Here is a 20,113-nt window from a genome sequence, read left to right as displayed (position 1 = left end):
ACTACAGTAAGACAAATGCTTTAGCTGATGGCAGTATTTTCCTCTACCATAGATGTGGTTATTTGGGCAAGAGGGCACAGCCAACCCTATGGGATCACAAGCAAGCACCTCTATCTCACATCAACAGACCACTAAGAGGTCTCTATCCTGGTGACAAATACTAAGATTAAAGACACAAGTAATGTCGCTCTTTGACCCAGGAAGGCTAATGCTGACAACTGATTCCTACAAGCTCAGGAGTTCTCCTCATAACAGTGATAGCCTAAGGCATGTGTTTACAAAAGGAGACGGACCTCCTCATAAATATACTGGAAATGAACAGTGTGAAAAGCAGTTCAAAGATTTCACAAACACTTACTGGGAAACATCTCAAGGTATTCTTAGACAACAGAACAGTGGTGGTCTTCATAAATCGTCAGAGGAGTATTAGAAACAAAGCTGTCATGGTAGAGTTTGTATTGGCTAGTATATAAGCTCTCACGGGCAAGTCAGGTCTATTTCCTCATGTTCTCTCCTTAGCACTACCCATGTCACTTGTGTTCCTTGTCTTTTGTCTCCAAGTCCTTTCAGTGACTCTAATACTGTATGCATGCCCTACATTGTGTACAGCAGAGTTTCTCAAACTCTGCCATTACTGTCCAGGTTTTAATGGTATATAGAGTGTACATATTATCATTCCCAAAGAAGTTTGAATGAACATATTCTTTGCCTCATATTCCTCATGCTAAGAAAGATCAGAAAAAGAAGTGATACAATTCTTCATTCTTGCCAATGCATTTATGGTTCTCATTAGCTTGGGAGATGCTACAGGAGGAAACATGGCCGCTACTTCTTCATCCAGATTTACTGCTTCAGGGACCATTGTGTCACCAAGATATACTGGGGTAGATGTATCACCAGGCACTGATCGTACTGGTATTTTCTCTTTCCACTTTTGCCTCTATACCGAGGCAAATCAGGAAGCAATAGCGACAAGATATATGAACATCTTGTTTGCCGTGGTAGGGAAGTGAAAACTCCACCCCCCCTCCGGTGATCCCTGTCTGAGCCCACAGCTCATCAGCTGAGTGCTGTGTCTCTCTTCCTGGCCATCGCCAGTGGGCATGCACGGGAACTCCCGTGCGCAGCCCAGAGCTGTCAGCAGCAACTAGGTAACAGTGGCTATCAATGGGGCATTGACACCTGCAGCTGTCGAAATTGATAGCTGCAGGTGTCTGAATGGTCAGTGTACCTGACTGTTCTTACAATCAGAATCAGCTTTATTGGCCAGGTATACTTACGTATACTAGGAATTTGTCTTCGGTTTGCTATACAACAGCCAAGTAGGTAACAGGGGGGGGGGGGGGGGCAAGTAAAGTTACACAGATAGGTATACCGTAGGGACACAAGTGAGTTACATGTACGTCTAGTCAGTCAATGTTCAGGAGTTCAGCAGGCGGACAGCTTGGGGAAAGAAACTTTTGAGGCTTCTAGTGGATCTGGCGGGGACAGCCCTGTAACGCCTGCCTGAAGGAAGCAAGTTAAACATGCTGTGGCCGGGGTGTAGCTGGTCTTTTACTATCTTCATTGCCCGCTTTTTAACTCTGGACAAGTACAGGTCCTGGACTGAGGGAAGGTCGGCCCCGATGATGATCTCTGCGGTTCTGACCACCTTTTGGAGCCTGCATATGTCCCTCGCGCTGGCGGAGCTGTACCATACGAGTATCGAGGAGCACAGTACCGACTCCACAATCGCGGAGTAGAAGAGGAGCAGGAGCTTCTGTGGGATGTTGAACTTCCTTAGTTGCCTGAGGAAGAACAACCTCTGCTGCGCTTTCCCAACAGTGGCGTCAGTGTTGGACCCCCATTTAAGGTCCCTGGAGATTGTGGTCCCTAGAAACTTGAAGGAGTCCACTAGCGATACCACACTGTCGGCAATCGTTAGCGGAGGTGCACTAGATAACTTCTTCCTGAAGTCCACTATCATCTCGACAGTTTTGAGGGGGTTGAGGTCAAGGTTGTTGTGGATGCACCACTGGGCCAGCCGGTCTACTTCCTGTCTATAGGCCGATTCGTCCCCATCCTTGATGAGGCCGATGACGGTGGTGTCATCGGCGAATTTGATGATCCTTACTGATTGCGCCTTTGAGGTACAGTCATTTGTGTACAGGGAGAAGAGCAGGGGTGAGAGGACACAGCCCTGAGGGGCCCCTGTACTGATGGACCGCGCTTGAGAGGTGAATTCCCCCGCTTTCACCACCTGTGTCCTATCTGTCAGGAAGTCTATTATCCAGGAACAGGTAGCTTCTGGGACCCCTAGGCGAAGTAATTTGGGGTGGAGGATGCTGGGGACGATTGTATTGAAGGCCGAGCTGAAATCGACAAACAGGACCCTCGCGTAGGTACCGGGAATGTCTAGGTGCTGTAGAATGTAGTGCAGGCCCAGGTTGACTGCATCCTCGACACACCGATTCGAGCGATAGGCGAACTGCAGGGGGTCCAGTTGGGGGCCAGTCACAGTTTTCAGGTGATTCAAAACCAGACGCTCGAACGTTTTCATGACCACAGACGTCAGTGCTATCGGCCTGTAGTCGTTCAGGTTCGTGATAGTGGGTTTCTTGGGGATAGCCCCGCACATTGGCGTGCTATCCTACAGATACCGCATTTGCACCCGTCATTTCCGATGCTGCTATCCGTGCACGTAATGTGCGCTGATACCACTTACTAAGTTCAGCTGCGTATAAATTGAACAATGATTAATCAAAGATATAGTAGTATCCGAGTTAATAATCACCACAATCCTACAAGCAAGGAAGTGTATTATTACAGAGTTTGGAAGACTTTATTATATGGTGCGAATCTAATATAAGTCCAACTAAAGCACTCATTTTACACCTCTTCAAGATGGACTTAGTCAGTTGTATGTAACCTATGGCACTCCAGTTGCTGTAGAACTACACATCCCAGAATGTTCTTCTACAGTTTTAGCATGATCTAATAGCAAAAGTGTGGCAGGGCATGCTGCATCATGTAGTGCCACATGTTGCCTACCCCTGGACTAAGTAAAGGTCTTACCATATCCACACTTAGGGACTGATTTCTGATTTGGGAGCAACAAAGTAACTTTGTTCTTGGACAAACCATGTTTCAATGCATGGGGTGCACCCTTACACTGCAATTTAGATTTATACTGGGACACACCCTTACCAGTCTGCACATTACATCTGCCCCACCTGTAGTGCAGCTGCAGCATGGTTTTGCCATGGTGCAAAGTTACTGAGTCAACACCTAAAGGTTTATGTGGTTAGTGCTATGTAAGTTGCATCTAGCCTGTATTACAGAGACCTGGCTAGATGAAAATGCAGCACCTATATTGGAGGCTGCAGTACCAACAAACTACTCTGTCATCCACAACCCAAGACTGGACCGCAGGGGTGGCGGGGTGGCTATCTGCTTCAAAAAAGAACTTAAACTTAGGGACCACCCTATTGAAACTACTCGCTCATTTGAGTGCATTGCTGCCCGGAGTTCGACAGGATTAGGTTTCAGAGCACTTCTCATTTACCGGCCACCTGGAGATGGAAAGATATTTCTACAAGAAATTGCAGACACTGTTGCTGGCCTGGTTCTGGAACATCAAAGATGGCTCATCCTTGGGGATTTCAATGCATGGGTGGATGATGAGCTCTCACGCCTTGGCCAAGACCTGTGCACAATGAATGGTCTGGGCTTTACACAGGTCATTCCCTCTGCCACACATAAAAGTGGTCACACTCTCGACCTTGTCTTTCAGATTGGATTAGAAGTCACTGACCTAAAAATAAACCCAGTCATCTGGTCAGACCACTACTCCCTCTGCTTCTCAGTTGCAACCCTCAATTAAGATCTCTGCCCGTGGAGTTGACCAGGTATCGTCCAAGGAGGGGTATGACTCCCCAGGCTCTTGCAGCAAATCTGAATCTCTCTGCTATACTGGGTGCCTGTGAAGATCCCTGTTCCCTAGTCCGTTATTATAATAGGGATGTTATGGCTGCAATTGATATTATCGCCCCTGTGCGTTTAAGACCTCGTAAACCACAACGTCAAGCTCCATGGTTCGACAACAGTGTTAGTGAGCTCAAGAAAAGGGGGCATAGACTGGAAAGACGATGGAGGAAGACTAACCTAGTGGATGACAAAATAAAACTAATAAAGCCTAACGAAGAATATCAATCGACAATCACTCGTAAGAAAGCACAGTTCCTGTCAAATGAGATCACAGCAGCAAACAATAGGCCAGCTCAACTTTTCCGCACAGTGGAGATGCTTTGCAAGCCAGCATGCCTGCAGACTGATGAGACCCTCTCCCAGGCAAGATGCAACGAGTTTGCAAACTTCTTTGCAGATAAAATATCCACCATCCGGGCTGGAATCTCCACAGTGCCATCAAAGGAGTGCCAAACCACAAAGCCTGCCAATATAAGCTACTTGCCTTCATGGACCAGCTTTGATCCAGTGGATGTAAAGGAAACTGCTGAAATTGCTCGGAGTTTGCGTCCCACCACCTGTGATCTGGAGCCAGCCTCAACCAAGCTTTTAATAGGTTGTATGGATATAATTGGTCCTGTCTTTACAAAAATTGTTCAATGCTCTTTGCAGACAGGCAATTTTCCTGGACCCCTAAAGGAAGCAATTGTTAGACCGCTTCTTAAAAAACCTAATTTAGATCCCGACTGCATGACCAACTACAGACCGGTATCAAACCTTCCTTTCCTAGGAAAGGTTATTGAGAAAGTAATTGCAAATCAACTGGAAACCCTGACAACCCATGATATTTATCATGCATTTCAATCAGGATTCAGGAGAAGACATAGCACTGAAACAGACCGTGTGTGTGTGTGTGTGTGTGTGTGTGTGTGTGTGTGTGTGTGTGTGTGTGTGTGTGTGTGTGTGTGTGTGTGTGTGTGTGTGTGTGTGTGTGTGTGTTAAATGATCTTCTGATGGCAAAAGACAGAGGTGACTGTTCAATATTAATCCTTCTGGATCTCTCGTCAGCATTTGATACCGTGGACCATGGGCTTCTGATTGAGCGACTGAGACATTTCTGTGGTCTGGATGGCACAGTCCTAAGCTGGTTCAAATCATTTCTCACAGGCAGGTCACAGAGAGTATCATCTGGATTATACTCATCACCACCAGTGCCATTGCCATGTGGTGTCCCACAAGGTTCTATACTATCCCCCATGCTTTTCACAGTATACATGCTCCCATTGGGCGAAATAATCAGGCGCCATGGCCTGGTCTACCACTGCTATGCAGATGATACACAACTGTACTTGTCCTTTGCTCCGGGCACTGATAACCCAATAGCAACCCTAAATGGCTGTCTAGCTGAACTACAGGAGTGGATGAGCGCCAGTTGGCTGCGACTGAACCCGGATAAAACAGAGGTCCTTATGATACGACCGCAACATCAAAGGACAAGACTGCAGCATAGCCAACCAACTGGACTTACACTCGGTGATTCAGAATTACAGACCAGTGATCTTGTGCGGAATCTTGGCGTTGTCCTGGATGGTGGCTTGACACTTAAACATCAGATAACAGCCACAATCAAATCCTCATTCTTTCACCTGAGGAACATAGCCAGAATCAAGCACTTAATTCCCTCAGATGATATGCCAAAAGTCATACATGCATTTGTATCATCTCGTTTAGACTACTGTAATGCCCTCTACCTTGGTCTACCAGCAAAAGAATTGCAGCGCTTACAGCTGGTGCAAAACACAGCTGCCAGGCTATTAACTAACCAGCCCCGTTCTAGCCACATAACACCCATCCTCTACTCCCTTCACTGGCTGCCTGTACGATGGCGAATCATCTTCAAGATTGGCTTACTGAGTTTCAAAGTATTACATGACCAAGGCCCAAGGTACCTGAAACAGCTTCTGACCCCATACTGCCCCACTCGATTACTGCGATCTGTAGATGAAGGACTTTTAGCAGTACCTAGAATCTACCGTAATTCATCTGGGGGTCGAGCTTTTAGTCATGCGGCTCCGACACTATGGAAGTCACTTCCCCGCACAGTGCGAGAGGCCCCAACTATAGAATCCTTCAAAAGTAGACTCAAGACTTTTCTGTTTACTCAAGCATTTCCATAGTGTCCCTTTTAGTATCTTCATGCTTCTGTATTTTATGAAAATGTACTTCATTATTTTCTGTACTATATTATGCTATGTATCTGTTAAGCGCCTTGAGTCCTATTGGAGAAAGAGCGCTATATAAATAAAATTATTATTATTATTATCTACTGTTTGTTTCACATTAATCAGAAGATTGTGTTGCCATTTGTACCCACAGCTTCAGGATGGGAAAGCGAGGACAATTAATTTACCTGATCTTGAGTAATCGCTCCATTACAGAACATTTGTTTATGATTCTGACAGGATCACAGTGATCATACAGGCTTTTTGGGCACATACAGTAGGACTAAGCCCTGCATGACAGAATTTTGCAAGGGAGTGGGCAGGGATTCCATCAGCACCTTCTATTGTCATTACCACATGGACATATACTACCCTGACTATCTGTTCAGGAGTGTTCTCCACACAGCCATTTAAATAAATGGTTTCTTTTTTTATTATTCAGCATTTATTTTTATTTTTGTCCTCCCTATGTTGTTACTTGGATATATCCCATTGCTGCTGCTGTTGCCATGGAGTACTGACAGATCTCCAATAACTCGTTCTTTGAAATTCTCTATGGCAGCCCATATTCCCATCCAAGTTATTATATATACAGTTGTGCTCATAAGTTTACATACCCTAGCAGAATTTGTGATTTTCTGGCCATTTGTCAGAGAATATGAATGATAACTCACAAACTATTCTTTCACTCATGGTTAGTGGTTGGGTGAAGCCATTTATTGTCAAACAACTTTGTTTACTCTTTTTAAATCATAATGACAACAGAAACTACCCAAATGACCCTGATCAAAAGTTTATATACCCCAGTTCTTAATACCGTGTATTGCCCCCTTTAACATCAATGACAGCTTGAAGTCTTTTGTGGTAGTTGTGGATGAGGCTCTTTATTTTCTCAGATGGTAAAGCTGCCCATTCTTCTTGGCAAAAAGCCTCCAGTTCCTGTAAATTCTTGGGCTGTCTTGCATGCACTGCACGTTTGAGATCTCCCCAGAGTGGCTCAATGATATTGAGGTCAGAAGACAGATGGCCACTCCAGAACCTTCACTTTATTCTGCTGTAGCCAATGACAGGTCGACTTGGCCTTGTGTTTTGAATCATTGTCATGTTGGAACGTCCAAGTACGTCCCATGCGCAGCTTCCGGGCTGATGAGTGCAAATTTTCCTCCAGTATTTTCTGATAACATGCTGCATTCATCTTGCCATCAATTTTGACCAAGTTTCCAGTGCCTTTGTAGCTCACACATCCCCAGAACATCAGCGATCCACCTCCGTGTTTCACAGTAGGAATGGTGTACCTTTCATCATAGGCCTTGTTGACTCCTCTCCAAATGTAACGTTTATGGTTGTGGCCAAAAAGTTAAATTTTGGTCTCATCACTCCAAATGACTTTGTTCCAGAAGTTTTAAGGCTTGTCTCTGTGCTGTTTGGAGTATTGTAAGGGAGATGCTTTGTGGCATTTGCGTAGTAATGGCTTTCTTCTGGCGACTCGACCATGCAGCCCATTTTTCTTCAAATGCCTCCTTATTGTGCATCTTGAAACAACCACAACACTTTTTTTCAGAGAGTCCTGTATTTCAGCTGAAGTTATTTGTGGATTTTTCTTTGCATCCCGAACAATTTTCCTGGCAGTTGTGGCTGAAATTTTTGTTGGTCTACCTGACCTTAATTAGAGTTTGAACACTGCTGATTGGCATTCTCAATTGCTTGGATATCTTTTTATATCCCTTTCCTGTTTTATACAGTTCAATTTCCTTTTCCCGCAGATCCTTTGACAATTCTTTTGCTTTCCCCATGACTCAGAATCCAGACACGTCAGTGCTGCCCTGGATGAAAGATGCAAGGGTCTTTCAGGAGTCCAGAAACTCACTGACCTTTTATACACACACACTGATTACAAGCAAACAGATCACAGGTGAGGATGGTTACCTTCAGTAGCCATTCAAACCCGTTTGTGTCAACTTGTGTGCATGTTATCAGGCCAAAATCTCCAGGGTATGTAAACTTTTGATCAGGGTCATTTGGGTAGTTTCTATTGTCATTATGATTTAAAAAGAGTAAACACAGTTGTTTGACAATAAATGGCTTCACCCAACCACTAACCTGAGTGAAAGAAAAGTTTGTGAGTTATCTTTCATATTCTCTGACAAATGGCCAGAAAATCAAAAATTCTGCTAGGGTATGTAAACTTATGAGCACAACTGTGTGTGTGTGTGTGTGTGTGTGTGTGTGTGTGTGTGTATGTATGTATGTATGTATGTATATGTATGTGTGTATATATATGTATGTGTGTATATATATATGTATGTGTGTGTGTGTGTATATATATATATATATATATATATATATATAATTTATATATATAATTTATTAAGACCGTCTGGGAGTTATTCGAAGACATGGGAGGAGAGGATGAGCTGCATTATAGACTTTCCAAAGGGTGTTTTTTTTTTTTTGGGAGGGGGGGGGGGGGGGTTTATCATCTCTTGTCTGCATCTACCTAATTTAGAAGACAATATACCCATTGTAATGGCTGCCATAGAGTATGTTGAAGAAAAATAAGTATCATTTTACTGTTTTTGTACTTTTACTATTTTCATTTTGTACTTATATAGAACATATTATCTAAGTGGCACCTGTCTTTCTTGCAGGCAAGCGGTATTGATTGCACTCATGGTAAAAGTTGGAATAATTTCTGAAAAACCTGTGTGGGATTGGAAGAGTGTCAAAGATGTTGCTACAGGACTGCAGGTAAACTTATGTGTTTAAGCACAGATGTCTGTCTACAGTACAGGTATACACTTTTTCCACCTACAAATAAGATAACATTGTTTTAATTTCTGAAAATAGTAAAACTATCAAATGTAGGTTATAGCTGAAGAAATAAGGTATTCCTTTTTTTTTTTTTTTTATTCAATACTTTTTTTATTAGTTTTCTGATTAACATTAAACACATTACAAAACAAAACAAAAAACAAAAAAACAACCCACAGTAGATCCCCAGCTCAGGGAATACGCAGATTCTCCTGTCCACTAGGGACCAATTATCATAGTTATCATAGAACACCGGTGCAGGCCTAAATTCCGAAACATAGGTTGTAATTTAGAATCAGTATTGCATGCTAACAAGGCGCATATAAATCAATGAAAGCTGTATACGGATATCTATGGCAGCACATCATAAATTTGAGCTGATTTCAGAGCTAAAGCAATGGCAGGGGAACGGGAATGGCTGACCGCGGGCGCAGGGGATAACATAGAGAAAAGAGGCAGTGTACCCAGTGCAGATAAAAAGTCACACACCCACTCTAATCCCTTGCAGCATATCTAAACACCTCGGGTTCCAGAAAGCGGGGACTCAAGCCATCGACCCCACAGGTCCTGATATTTTTTCTCCGCTTTTCTAGCTAGGTATACATATTTCTCGTGAGAGGCCGTATCATTTACAAGGGAGACCCATGATCGCAGTGTGGGTGCATCTCTGGCTAGCCAAAGCCTAGCGATACACACCTTGGCCAGGCCGCACAGATTAATTACATATCGTTTGGCAGGGGGGTCCAGGGCATCCTCCTCCACAGCAGATAACACACATGTCGTCGGGGAGCACACAGACGAGGGAATACCCGTTGACACCAGGGCGTCGGTAACACCCGTCCAGAATACGGCTATCTTGGGACACTGCCAGAGAATGTGCCAAAAGTTTGCATCCAAACTACCGCACTTAGGACATCCAGAGGAGTGGGTACCCCCTACATGTCGCAAGCGCACCGGCGTCATATATACTCTGTGTATTATAAACAGTTGAATTTGCTGATATCTAGTGGTGGTAGTGGATAATCGTGGGGAACACAGAGCACCCTCCCAGATCTCATCAGAGATGGCACCCAAGTCAGATTCCCACTTGTTCCTGAGAATGGACAACGGGTCAGAGTAGTGAGAGCGAAGCATGCTTGCATAAATGTTGGACACCAGTTGTCCGCTTCCCAGGGACCGCAGGAGAGACTTGACCGGGGAGTCGGCAATCATTGGAGGAGTTTCGGGAAATTGTGCGTTAAGCGCATGTCTCAGCTGCAGGTAGCGGTAGAAATGAGAAGAGGGTACACTGTACTCCTGTTGAAGCTGCAGGAAGGACCTCAGTATACCATCATTATATAAGTTGCCCAGGGACGTCACACCCCACCTCCCCCACACCGCCCCAGTCCGCAGCGAAGCCAATTCTGGGAAGCCGAGGGCATTGTCCAGAGGAGTATCTGGGTCAATACCCTGGCCTAGTAGGATAACATGTACCTTTTTCCATATGAGGACGGCCTGTCTTATTATAGGGATCTTGGACAAGTTAGGGTTCCCACAAAGAAGCATCTGTAATGGAGAGCCGGCAGGGTATATCTGGAGAAGCAATTGGGAGTGCAAAGTGAGAGCATCCGTGGCGTTCACCCACTCCCATATATGTGCCAACTGCGCGGCATAGTAGTAAAATCGAAATAAAGGGAGAGCTAAGCCTCCCAACACTTTCGGCCTGGACAGAACGTCTAGTCTCAGCCTTGCTCTCCTGCTGGCCCATATTAAAGAAGAAAGCAAACTGTCAATCTGTCGAAATGTCTTCAGGTTAATATATATAGGGGATTGCTGGAGAACATAAAGGAGTTTGGGCAAGTATACCATCTTTACCAAACTGACCCTGCCAGTAACAGTCAGGGGCAGAGACCCCCAAACCCTAACCTTCGAGCGGAGATACCCTATCAGCGGCATGACATTAAGGGAAACATAGGTACAAGGGTTATTCGATACCCATATCCCCAGGTATTTGAAGGAGTCTACCCATTTAAGGGGGGTTGGAATCACCGGGGCCTCCGAAACCGGGCCTCTAAGTGGAGTAATGGTGGATTTATCCCAGTTAATTTTGAGCCCGGAGAAACGTCCATAGTCAGTTATCAAGTCAAGAAGTTTAGGTAAGGAGGAAACAGAATCGTCCACAAAGAGCAACAGGTCATCAGCGTATAACGCTATCCTGTCTTCCCTTGCGCCAACCCTAATACCCTCAATATCTTGAGTTGCCCTAATCAAACACGCCAGTGGCTCAATAGCGATAGCAAACAGAGTCGGGGACAGAGGGCAGCCCTGCCTCGTTCCTAGGGGGAAGGAGTCCGAGACAAACCCGTTCACCGAGACTCTGGCCATGGGCTGAAAATATAACAATTTAACATACTTGATAAAGTTGGGGCCCACACCAAACCTACTCATAGCCTCCCAGAGGAAGGCCCACTCCACTGAATCAAAGGCCTTTGCGGCATCTAAGGAGGCTATAACGGCAGAGCAGTCCTCCTCCCGAGAAGCCTGAAAATGAGTAAACAGGCGCCTCAAGTTCACAGCAGTGGACTTGCCAGGCATGAAGCCCGTTTGGTCAGGGTGGATAATTTGGGAGACGACCCGGCCAAGTCTGGTAGCCAGAACCTTGGCCAGGATTTTAATATCCGTGGGCAACAGGGAAATAGGACGGTAGGATTCAACCCTCCTGGGGTCTTTATCCGGCTTGGGAATCACTATAATCAATGCCTCCGCCATAGACGGGGGAAGCGCACTTTGGGCAAGAATTTCACTGAACAACTCAAGCAACCGAGGGGCAAAGAATTTTATATATTTCTTATACAGTTCTGACGGGATGCCATCAAGGCCAGGGGCCTTACCATCGGGGGAGGCAGAGATCGCAGTCTCAATCTCCTCCACTGACAAAGGAGCATCTAGAAGGGCCCTGGCCTCACTGGAGATGGAGGGCAAGTGGACCCCATCCAAGTATTCACATAGCTCTAGTGGGGAACAGGTCAACTGAGAACTATATAATGCCTGATAATATGAGACAAATTCCGCCACGATCTGGGGGGTGCGGTCCAGCACCGACCCAGCTGAGTCCAAAATCTCCACTACAGTATGAGAGGAACGGTCACCCCTTGCAAGATTGGCCAAATAAGAACCTGGTCTATCGCCCGTAGCATACTGGACATGCGAGGAGAAGAGAAGTCTGTGCTGGGTTTTCTCCCACAGATAATCATTCCATTCACCCTGCGCATGAAGCCACACCAGCTTAGAAGCATCCGTGCCATCACGCACGTACGTCACTTCTGAAGCGGCCACCCGAGCCTCCAATTCAGACTTGTGTTTTCTAAAGGAGGATTTAAGACTCCCCACCCGTTTGATCAATGTACCTCTCAAGAAAGCCTTGAAAGTGTCCCATAGCAGAGACACATCCGAGGTGTCATCATGCATAACAAAGAATTCTAGCCAGCTAGCCTCCAAATCAGATCCCTCGCCCATATGCGTCAGCCAAAAGGGATTAAATTTCCACACTGCTTGGCCTCGCTGACAGTTTAAGTCAATATGTAACGATATAGGGGAGTGATCCGAGATACCCCTAGTCTCATATCTTACATTCTGAACTTTGGGCAAAAGCTCCCGGGACAGAAGAGCCAAATCTATCCTAGAGAAGGAAGAGTGAGAGCGTGAAAAACATGAGTATTGCCTCAAATCAGGATTCTTCAATCTCCAGGGGTCTATCAGACCCAACTCTGACACAGTGTCTGCAAACGGGGAGTTCCCGGGCCGCGGGTTGGAGGACACCCTGGACAACCTATCCAACTCATGATTTAAAACGTTGTTAAAGTCCCCCATACAGATAACGGGCATGTCAGGGGAAGCAGCCATAAAGACAGATGCCTTTTTAAGGACATCGTGCGAATATGGAGGGGGTACATACACAGCCAGCAATAACAAGGGGACGGAGTTAATTCTGCACTTGAGAAATACATATCTACCCCATTGATCCGTTTGCACAGAGTCAAGCACAAAGGGAACAGATTTCCTAATTAGAATCGACACTCCCCGGGACGCAGCTGTATGCATAGAATGGTAAGCCCATCCCACCCATGGTTTTTTAAGGGACATAATCTTAGTACCCAGTAGGTGGGTTTCCATCAAGCAAACAATATCCGACGCATAAGATTTAATCTGTCTAAGGATCAAGGAGCGCTTAACCTTGTCATTGATCCCCCGCACATTCCACGACAGAAACCTAACCGACGCCATAACAGGGCATTGTTGTGATTTTGCAAAGCACCCGCGGCCAGCCATCGCCAGTGAATATCGTAGAGGATACGCCTGCAGTCAGCTGCAACATAAACATAGCGGAAATAAGCACATTGCACAGCGAAAAATAAAAACACCTGAATGTTAACAATCTAAAATAACCCCCATCCCCACCCCGTATACCACCTAAAACTAGCGGCATACCTGATTCCCTAACAACAAAACACCCTAAGGGCTAACAATCCCAACTATGGCAGAGAGCCCGATAACATACTCCACCAGTACCAACTAAGGTCAAATTCCTATATCCACTAAGGGGACCAAGAATTTAATGACCATAAGACAGGAAAATCCCCCAGCTAAACTCAAAACAAAACCAATCCCCCCCTAGACCTTTACCCCCACCCCAACTGAGTACCCGCTAACCCCTTAAGGACTATATGGCAGAACAAACACCGAGATCATAAGGCCCAAAATCAGCATAAAGGCAACATCTACCAATCACCCGTCCACAAAGCCACCCCCTCCCAGTAAAGGCCCGTAAGGGCCGCAAATAGCCCCTCCGTAAATCACATAGCAGCACATCACAAACAGTGGCGAATTGACTTAGCTGAGAAATCCGAGACAGGACCGCAATCAGCAGCCATCGCTCCCCCATTTGAAAAGTGTCCCTCCAGCCAAACTGACATCTTGCAGGGAATCATACGGAACATAACCACAAACAACTATACATCCCTCCCAAGACAATATACAATAACATATGAAGCATAAACGAAGCAGTATACTTGCAAGTAGGGAAATCAAACACATAAGTTCAATCAGCAGCAAGCGCTCGCCGTGCCGGAAAGCGTCCGTCCAGCCACATTGATGCTTCACGAGGGGTCGTGAAGAATTTTGTTTCCCCATCCGAGACCACCCGCAGTTTAGACGGAAAGAGCATGGCATAGGGGATATTCAATTCTCGCAGCCTGCGTTTCACAGGGACAAACTGAGCTCTATCCTTCTGGACATCGACAGCAAAATCCGGAAAGACTGACACTGGGGAACCTTTCCACTTAAGGGGACCCTTGGTGCGGGCCAGTCTCAGAATCACATCTCTATCCCGGTAATGGAGGAGCTTGGCAATAAACGTACGGGGAGGTGCCCCTGGAGGTAATGGGCGCATCGGGAACTCCTCCGCTGCAAATACATCCAACAGCCAGCGTTCAAGAAATTTTTCAGGGGAAGCACCCTCTTCTTTCTCCGGGAGTCCGACGAAACGGACATTATTTCGCCGCAATCTCCCCTCCATATCCGTCATCTTTCTATGTACATCCATCATCTGAGACTCCAGAGCAGAAGTGCGTCTACCGAGAGGCGTAACAGTGTCTTCCAGCGTGGAAGTGCGCGTCTCAACCTCACCGACCCTCTCTCGCACCCGCTGAAGGTCCTGGTGTATAATGGATAAATCCGACTGGACCTGACCGATCCTGTCGGCCAAGCGGGCTTCACTGGCCGTGACTGCATCCAGCACCCTCTGCAGAGCAGCATCGGCGGCATCCGCAGATGAGGAGCCAGCCGACGGAGAAGGCGGCGCCGAGGTCGACTGCACCTCCCCACCCTGTTGGGACCGCGTCGGCGGATTTCTGACATACTTCTCCAACTTCGCCGCGGCAAACTGATGCGGTTTGACCATTATGGCCGAGCGGGCGGCAGGAGGCAAGAAATATATGAAATAGTATATCAGGAACTGTCCAGGGTCGGCCAATGAATAACTGAATGTAGTATATCAGAATTATCCAGTCACTGCTTGCGGGTAAGTATAGTATACCAGAACTGTTCAGTGACCGTGTATAATACCGGGAGCCTCAGTTAGCACAGAATAAATAATTGCGGCAGGATATATAGAAATCTTTCCTTCCCTCCCAGCATATGAGGCACAATAAATTGAAGGGAAGTGTGTGCTGGGAGGCTGAGGTTGACCAGCGTGTTACAGGATCTGCAGGGGTTAATAGCACTGCTCCCTATCCTGATGGAGCAGAGCTCGACAAGGCAGCAGTAGTATGGGGAGGGCACAGGCACTTATAGAATTCAGCCGTGCCGTGTACCTCCTCCCCAGCGGCAGAGCACAGTGCAGGAGCCGGAGGGCACGGGCTGGGGCCGCCGGAGCGAGCAGGGAGAGAGAGCGGCGGCGGGTCACGTGGTGGTGCAGCAGCCGGGGGAGCGCTCGCCGGCCGGAGCACAACAGGAGAGGCGCCGCAGAGGGGAAGCCGCGGACCCGGTGAGGACGGGAGCCGGGTGCAGGTCTCGGTGCGGGATGACGGGAGCCGGATGCAGGTCTCTGTACTGGCAGCAGGAAGCCGCGGACCCGGTGATCAGCGCTCAGGACGGGAGCCCGATGCAGGTGACAGCAGGTCTCAGTAAGGGATGACGGGAGCCGGATGCAGGTCTCTGTGCGGGCAGCAGGATGGCGGCGTCCCACGTGTAGTAGCAGGCCCGGGGCCCCCCGCACACCGCAGTCACTCTAATTCAGAGGGTAGCTTGCTGGCAAGTCTCCGAGCGGGCCAGGGGTACCCCTACACTATAATGCTGGTATTGGGGTGGATTGCAGGCCCAGGGGGGGACACAGGATATTGGTGCAGGAGTTAATAGCTGGAGAGACACACAGTCTGTGTGCTACTCCATGTCCGTCGAAGCCACGCCCCCCAAGGTATTCCTTTTGAAATAAATAAAAATACATAAAAGTGGCCTGGTCATAAATGATAAAAACATTCCAGTCACAACAAAGTTAAGAACATTGTAATAACAGTAGTGGGAACAGGCATTTTAGCAATTCCTACTGGTAGCTTCATTCCACATGGCACATACAAATAGAGACTTGGATGTGCTAATAGATTTTCTCTGATTAACCACTTGTCAGGCATGGTCGCATCAGATGTGACCATACCAGCAAGTGCTTTATCTGACATGGTCGCACAGGATGCGACAAGTCAGACAGTGTTTGCAGCTGAAGGTAAGGGAAAATTTCCTCCGCTGCTGCTCTCAGAGGGACAGGAAGGTCCCTCTGCCTCTCTGCACCCTCCCCCAGTGTACTGTGCTGCCGATCACTGCTGATCGGTCTGAACGGCAGGAGTCCCCCATGTGGCAGCTGCAAACAATAGCAGCCACTGGGGAAGTGCGTAAATTAACTCCCCCAAGCCCCTGCTGTGTTCTAGGCGACGGTCAAGGCTATTAAAATGAAAGTCGCAATATTTTTTCATGTTCCAATGGTGCCAACCGATGTTCTCATGTTTGAAAAAAATATTATTTTTTGCAAATCTGAAAAAAAATATTTATAAAAACAAAATAAAATAATTTTGGATAAGATTAAGGGCCTAATTCAGGTTGCAAAGGCAATGCGCCCACAATTTCAGGGACTGGACCCGCATGCACAGGTCCCATCTTGCGCATACATGCACAGTTAATGCGGTCGGCCCGCATTTACTGCAAACACCTCTGCCTGACAGGCAGAGGCGTTCGAGGGGCGGCGACGAGCGTTTTTGGGGTGGCACTGGGGAAACGGCTGTGTTTTTCTGGGAGGCTGCATGTCGTCACACGCAGCCACTCCAATCGAAAAAGTGGCGTCGCGACACCAGGAGGCTTCCATAGTTTCTGCGGCCAAGCTCTAATTGCGCTGCCATTGCAAGTAGAGTGCGATCGCAGTGAGTAGCATGCCGAATAGCCTTTCCCTGCGATGGGCGCCCCCAGCATGCGATTGAAAGGATTGCAGATTCTGCTTTTTAGCAGAATCTGCAATCCATACTGAATGAGGTCCTAAACGCATGTTCTTCACCTAATTCAAAAATGTCAATTTCTGAGTGATTTTTTGGGGGGGGAAATTTGTCAGTTAAAGATGATAGATATCCTCAAATATGTTGTTCCCAAGATCAATCAAAATTGTTTTTGTTTGTTTTTTTTTTCAAGGAAAATAATAGATTGGCTAGATTACAATCTATCTAGATGACTTTCTGTATTGATGCCTGGTTATATTCAGGAAGTGAAACTAGAGCTTTGCATAGTGGACTGCTAGCAGAAGATGATTCATGCCTTAGGTCCAGCACTGCACATCTGGTGGTGTGTGTGTGTGTGTGTGTGTGTGTGTGTGTGTGTGTGTGTGTAAAATCTCCTCATACCACTTTTTTTTAATTTCCTTCATAAACTGCATTTTGCCCTTTCATGAAAGCTACCAGATGTTGTTGTGTGTTTTCTCCATTGCCTGGACCACACTTAAGGCGGGTACACACTACCCGAAAGTGGAATGCCGGCGACAGACGACTATAACGTTGGACAATAGTGTTCAACGATATACTGCGTACACACTGAACATTATAGTCTGGCGATAACGTTCAGTGACGTCACCGCTGGCATTTCCGGACATGCAGCTCAGCCCGGCATTGACGGGTTCAGCTGCATGTCAGCTCAATATTAGTGATCACTGAACGGTGTGCGGGAGCACTCATCGTTTATCCTTCACCAACATTACCCCCAAACACGCTGGACGATATAAGCCTTAAAAATAAACAATAACGACTTTTATGTCATTACCGCTTATTTTTAAAGCTGAAATCGCCTAGTGTGTATAGGACTTTACTCTTCAATAAACATCTCTCATTTAAAGCAGTATTCGCTCGCAAAAGATAATTTTCTTTGAAAATTAGTGCTAGTGCCCATTTCTAGTGCTGTTTACTGGAATGTGAAGCTTAGTTAACAGTTTCTAACCTATCCATTTAGTAAGGTTTCAGCAGACATGTATCCATTCAGTCTTCACTCGCTTACATTCTCCTTTTTTTTCTTGTTTATATATTAGTTTAGTTCTAAAGAATGTGTGTAAAATTTTAAGAACATTTCTATTTTCCATCACTAAAAAAAAGGGGAAAAAAAGAATCTCTTACATAACTTATTTATTGTAATTTTGTTTCAAATTTGTTTTTATGTCTTACAACAAATTAGCTTTACAGCTTGTAATGTTTGTTCATCTTAATGTTTCACTCTGTCTAAGCTCTTGATATCCTTTTAATCAGGATTTTGTTATTTGTGTGGAGATGTTCCTGGCAGCCATAGCTCATCATTTTAGCTTTTCATACAAGCCTTATGTTCAGGAGGCTGAAGAAGGATCATGTTTTGACTCTTTTCTTGCTATGTGGGATGTATCTGATATCCGAGCAGATATATCTGAACAAGTACGCAATGTTGGTAAGTGTAAATTTCTTGTGCAATAGGTAAACACTAATTCACTTTTGACATATTGCACTTTTAGATAATGATGATTCTAGCAAATTATGCAAATATTTCTGAATATATTATCAAAAATGCCACCAATACTCTTGAAGAAATTTTATATTGCAACATTTATATTTGCACTTTGGAAACTTGGAAATAGACTGCTTTCTTAAATCCATTTACTAATAAGTTAAGTCTCCTTGAAAAATAAATTTTTCTTTTTGTAAAAATGATCTTATCGCGTTGGAATTTAATATTCCATAGTTTCGGAATAACACACATCTACAGCCCCAAAACACACCGTTCCCATACGTTTTCATTACAAACCATATCATAACACAGACAATACTGAAAATCACCCACTTACAACATCACAATATGATCCCCAACCAAATTTAGATAACAATATAGGAGAAGGGTAAAATGTACACAGATGCATAGGCCAAATGGAAAGGATGAATAGAAAAAACGTGATGCTGCTAATCTGGAATCAAACATCCCAGCATGCCCTGACAAATATTTTGCTGTTTGGACAAGCTAAAATTGTGTCAAAGTGTAGTTCCACAGCAGCAGGCAGTGGCGTTCACCAAATCTAGTATGACCATTAACTACAGGCTTTTTTCACATATTGGGGACAGTCCTATTAGGTGCGAGTTGCCGTTTTCTCTGCAAATTCGCATTTTGCAATCCAATAAGCAACTCTCATTTAACTACAGTATACTCGCATTTTTCTCTTTCATCCACTAGGTGACACTGGAGATCTTAGACAGCTATGGTGTGAAAGATGCATACCAGCGGTAGCACAATATAATGAAAAAAAAAATTATGCACAGCTGGCTCCTCCCCCTTCATTCCCCCTAATCCCTCCAGTTTGAAAAGTTGTGGTGGAGGTGGCAGCACAGAAAAGGAGCGCTTGCTCCATATGAGAATTAATTTATTTTTGTTTCTCAATATAAGGGGCAGCATTGCAGCGAGTACTGAGAAGCGGCATTTAGGGTGCAGGTAGCGGGCAGCAGAGCGTCCTATTCTCCCCCCCCCCCCCCCAGCTACAGAGTATCTTTTCCCCACTACAGTGTTAGTCCGACAAGAAATTAAACATAACTCACGGCTGCTGAAGTCACCGCTAAAGCAGGAGGAGACCCAGCGGCTGAACTGCGCAGGCAGCTACAGGCTGTGAGGAAGCCAGAGTGGGACCGGGGGGCTCTGGAGTGCTGGTGACTATGCAGGGGGAAAGCACTGGTACATAGAGCTGCGGAGGGGGGCGGACATTAGGGCTTCTTGCAGGCGTGCAACATCGGGAATGTACAGTGAGGCAGAGCAGCAGGTGGGCTCTCAGCACTGTTAGATAAGCGGTGATGTGAATATAAAAGATCAATAGCGTCCATTTTTCTGCTGCGGGGTACACTGGGCTCCACAAGGATAGACATAGGGGGTATAGAGTAGGATCTTGATCCGAGGCACCAACAGGCTGAAAAGCTTTGACTGTTCCCAGAATGCATAGCGCCGCCTCCTCTATAACCCCGCCTCCCTGCACAGGAGCTCAGTTTTGTAGTTGGTGCCGCAGATAGCAGGCACGTAACAGAGGGGCTGCTCTGGGCAGCCCTAAGAAGAGCTTTTTTGAAGAAAAAGTGAAG

The 20,113-nt window shown here is 46.0% G+C and overlaps 1 protein-coding gene across 1 annotated transcript in view; it reads left to right on the top strand.

Annotated features, from left to right (window-relative positions):
- TMEM184C (transmembrane protein 184C) overlaps positions 1-20,113 on the top strand; it is a 105,959-nt gene that overhangs the window by 67,041 nt on the left and 18,805 nt on the right. Inside the window, exons 8-9 of the mRNA XM_063920585.1 lie at positions 8,816-8,915; positions 18,281-18,452. Coding sequence (XP_063776655.1) covers positions 8,816-8,915; positions 18,281-18,452 — 272 coding nt within the window. The remainder of the gene's footprint in view (positions 1-8,815; positions 8,916-18,280; positions 18,453-20,113) is intronic.

The sequence above is a fragment of the Pseudophryne corroboree genome, chromosome 1 (assembly GCF_028390025.1).
Source record: "Pseudophryne corroboree isolate aPseCor3 chromosome 1, aPseCor3.hap2, whole genome shotgun sequence".
Taxonomy (NCBI): Eukaryota; Metazoa; Chordata; class Amphibia; order Anura; family Myobatrachidae; genus Pseudophryne; species Pseudophryne corroboree.
The sequence above is the reverse complement of the archived record's forward strand: the minus strand, read 5'-3'. Positions and strand labels throughout refer to the sequence as shown.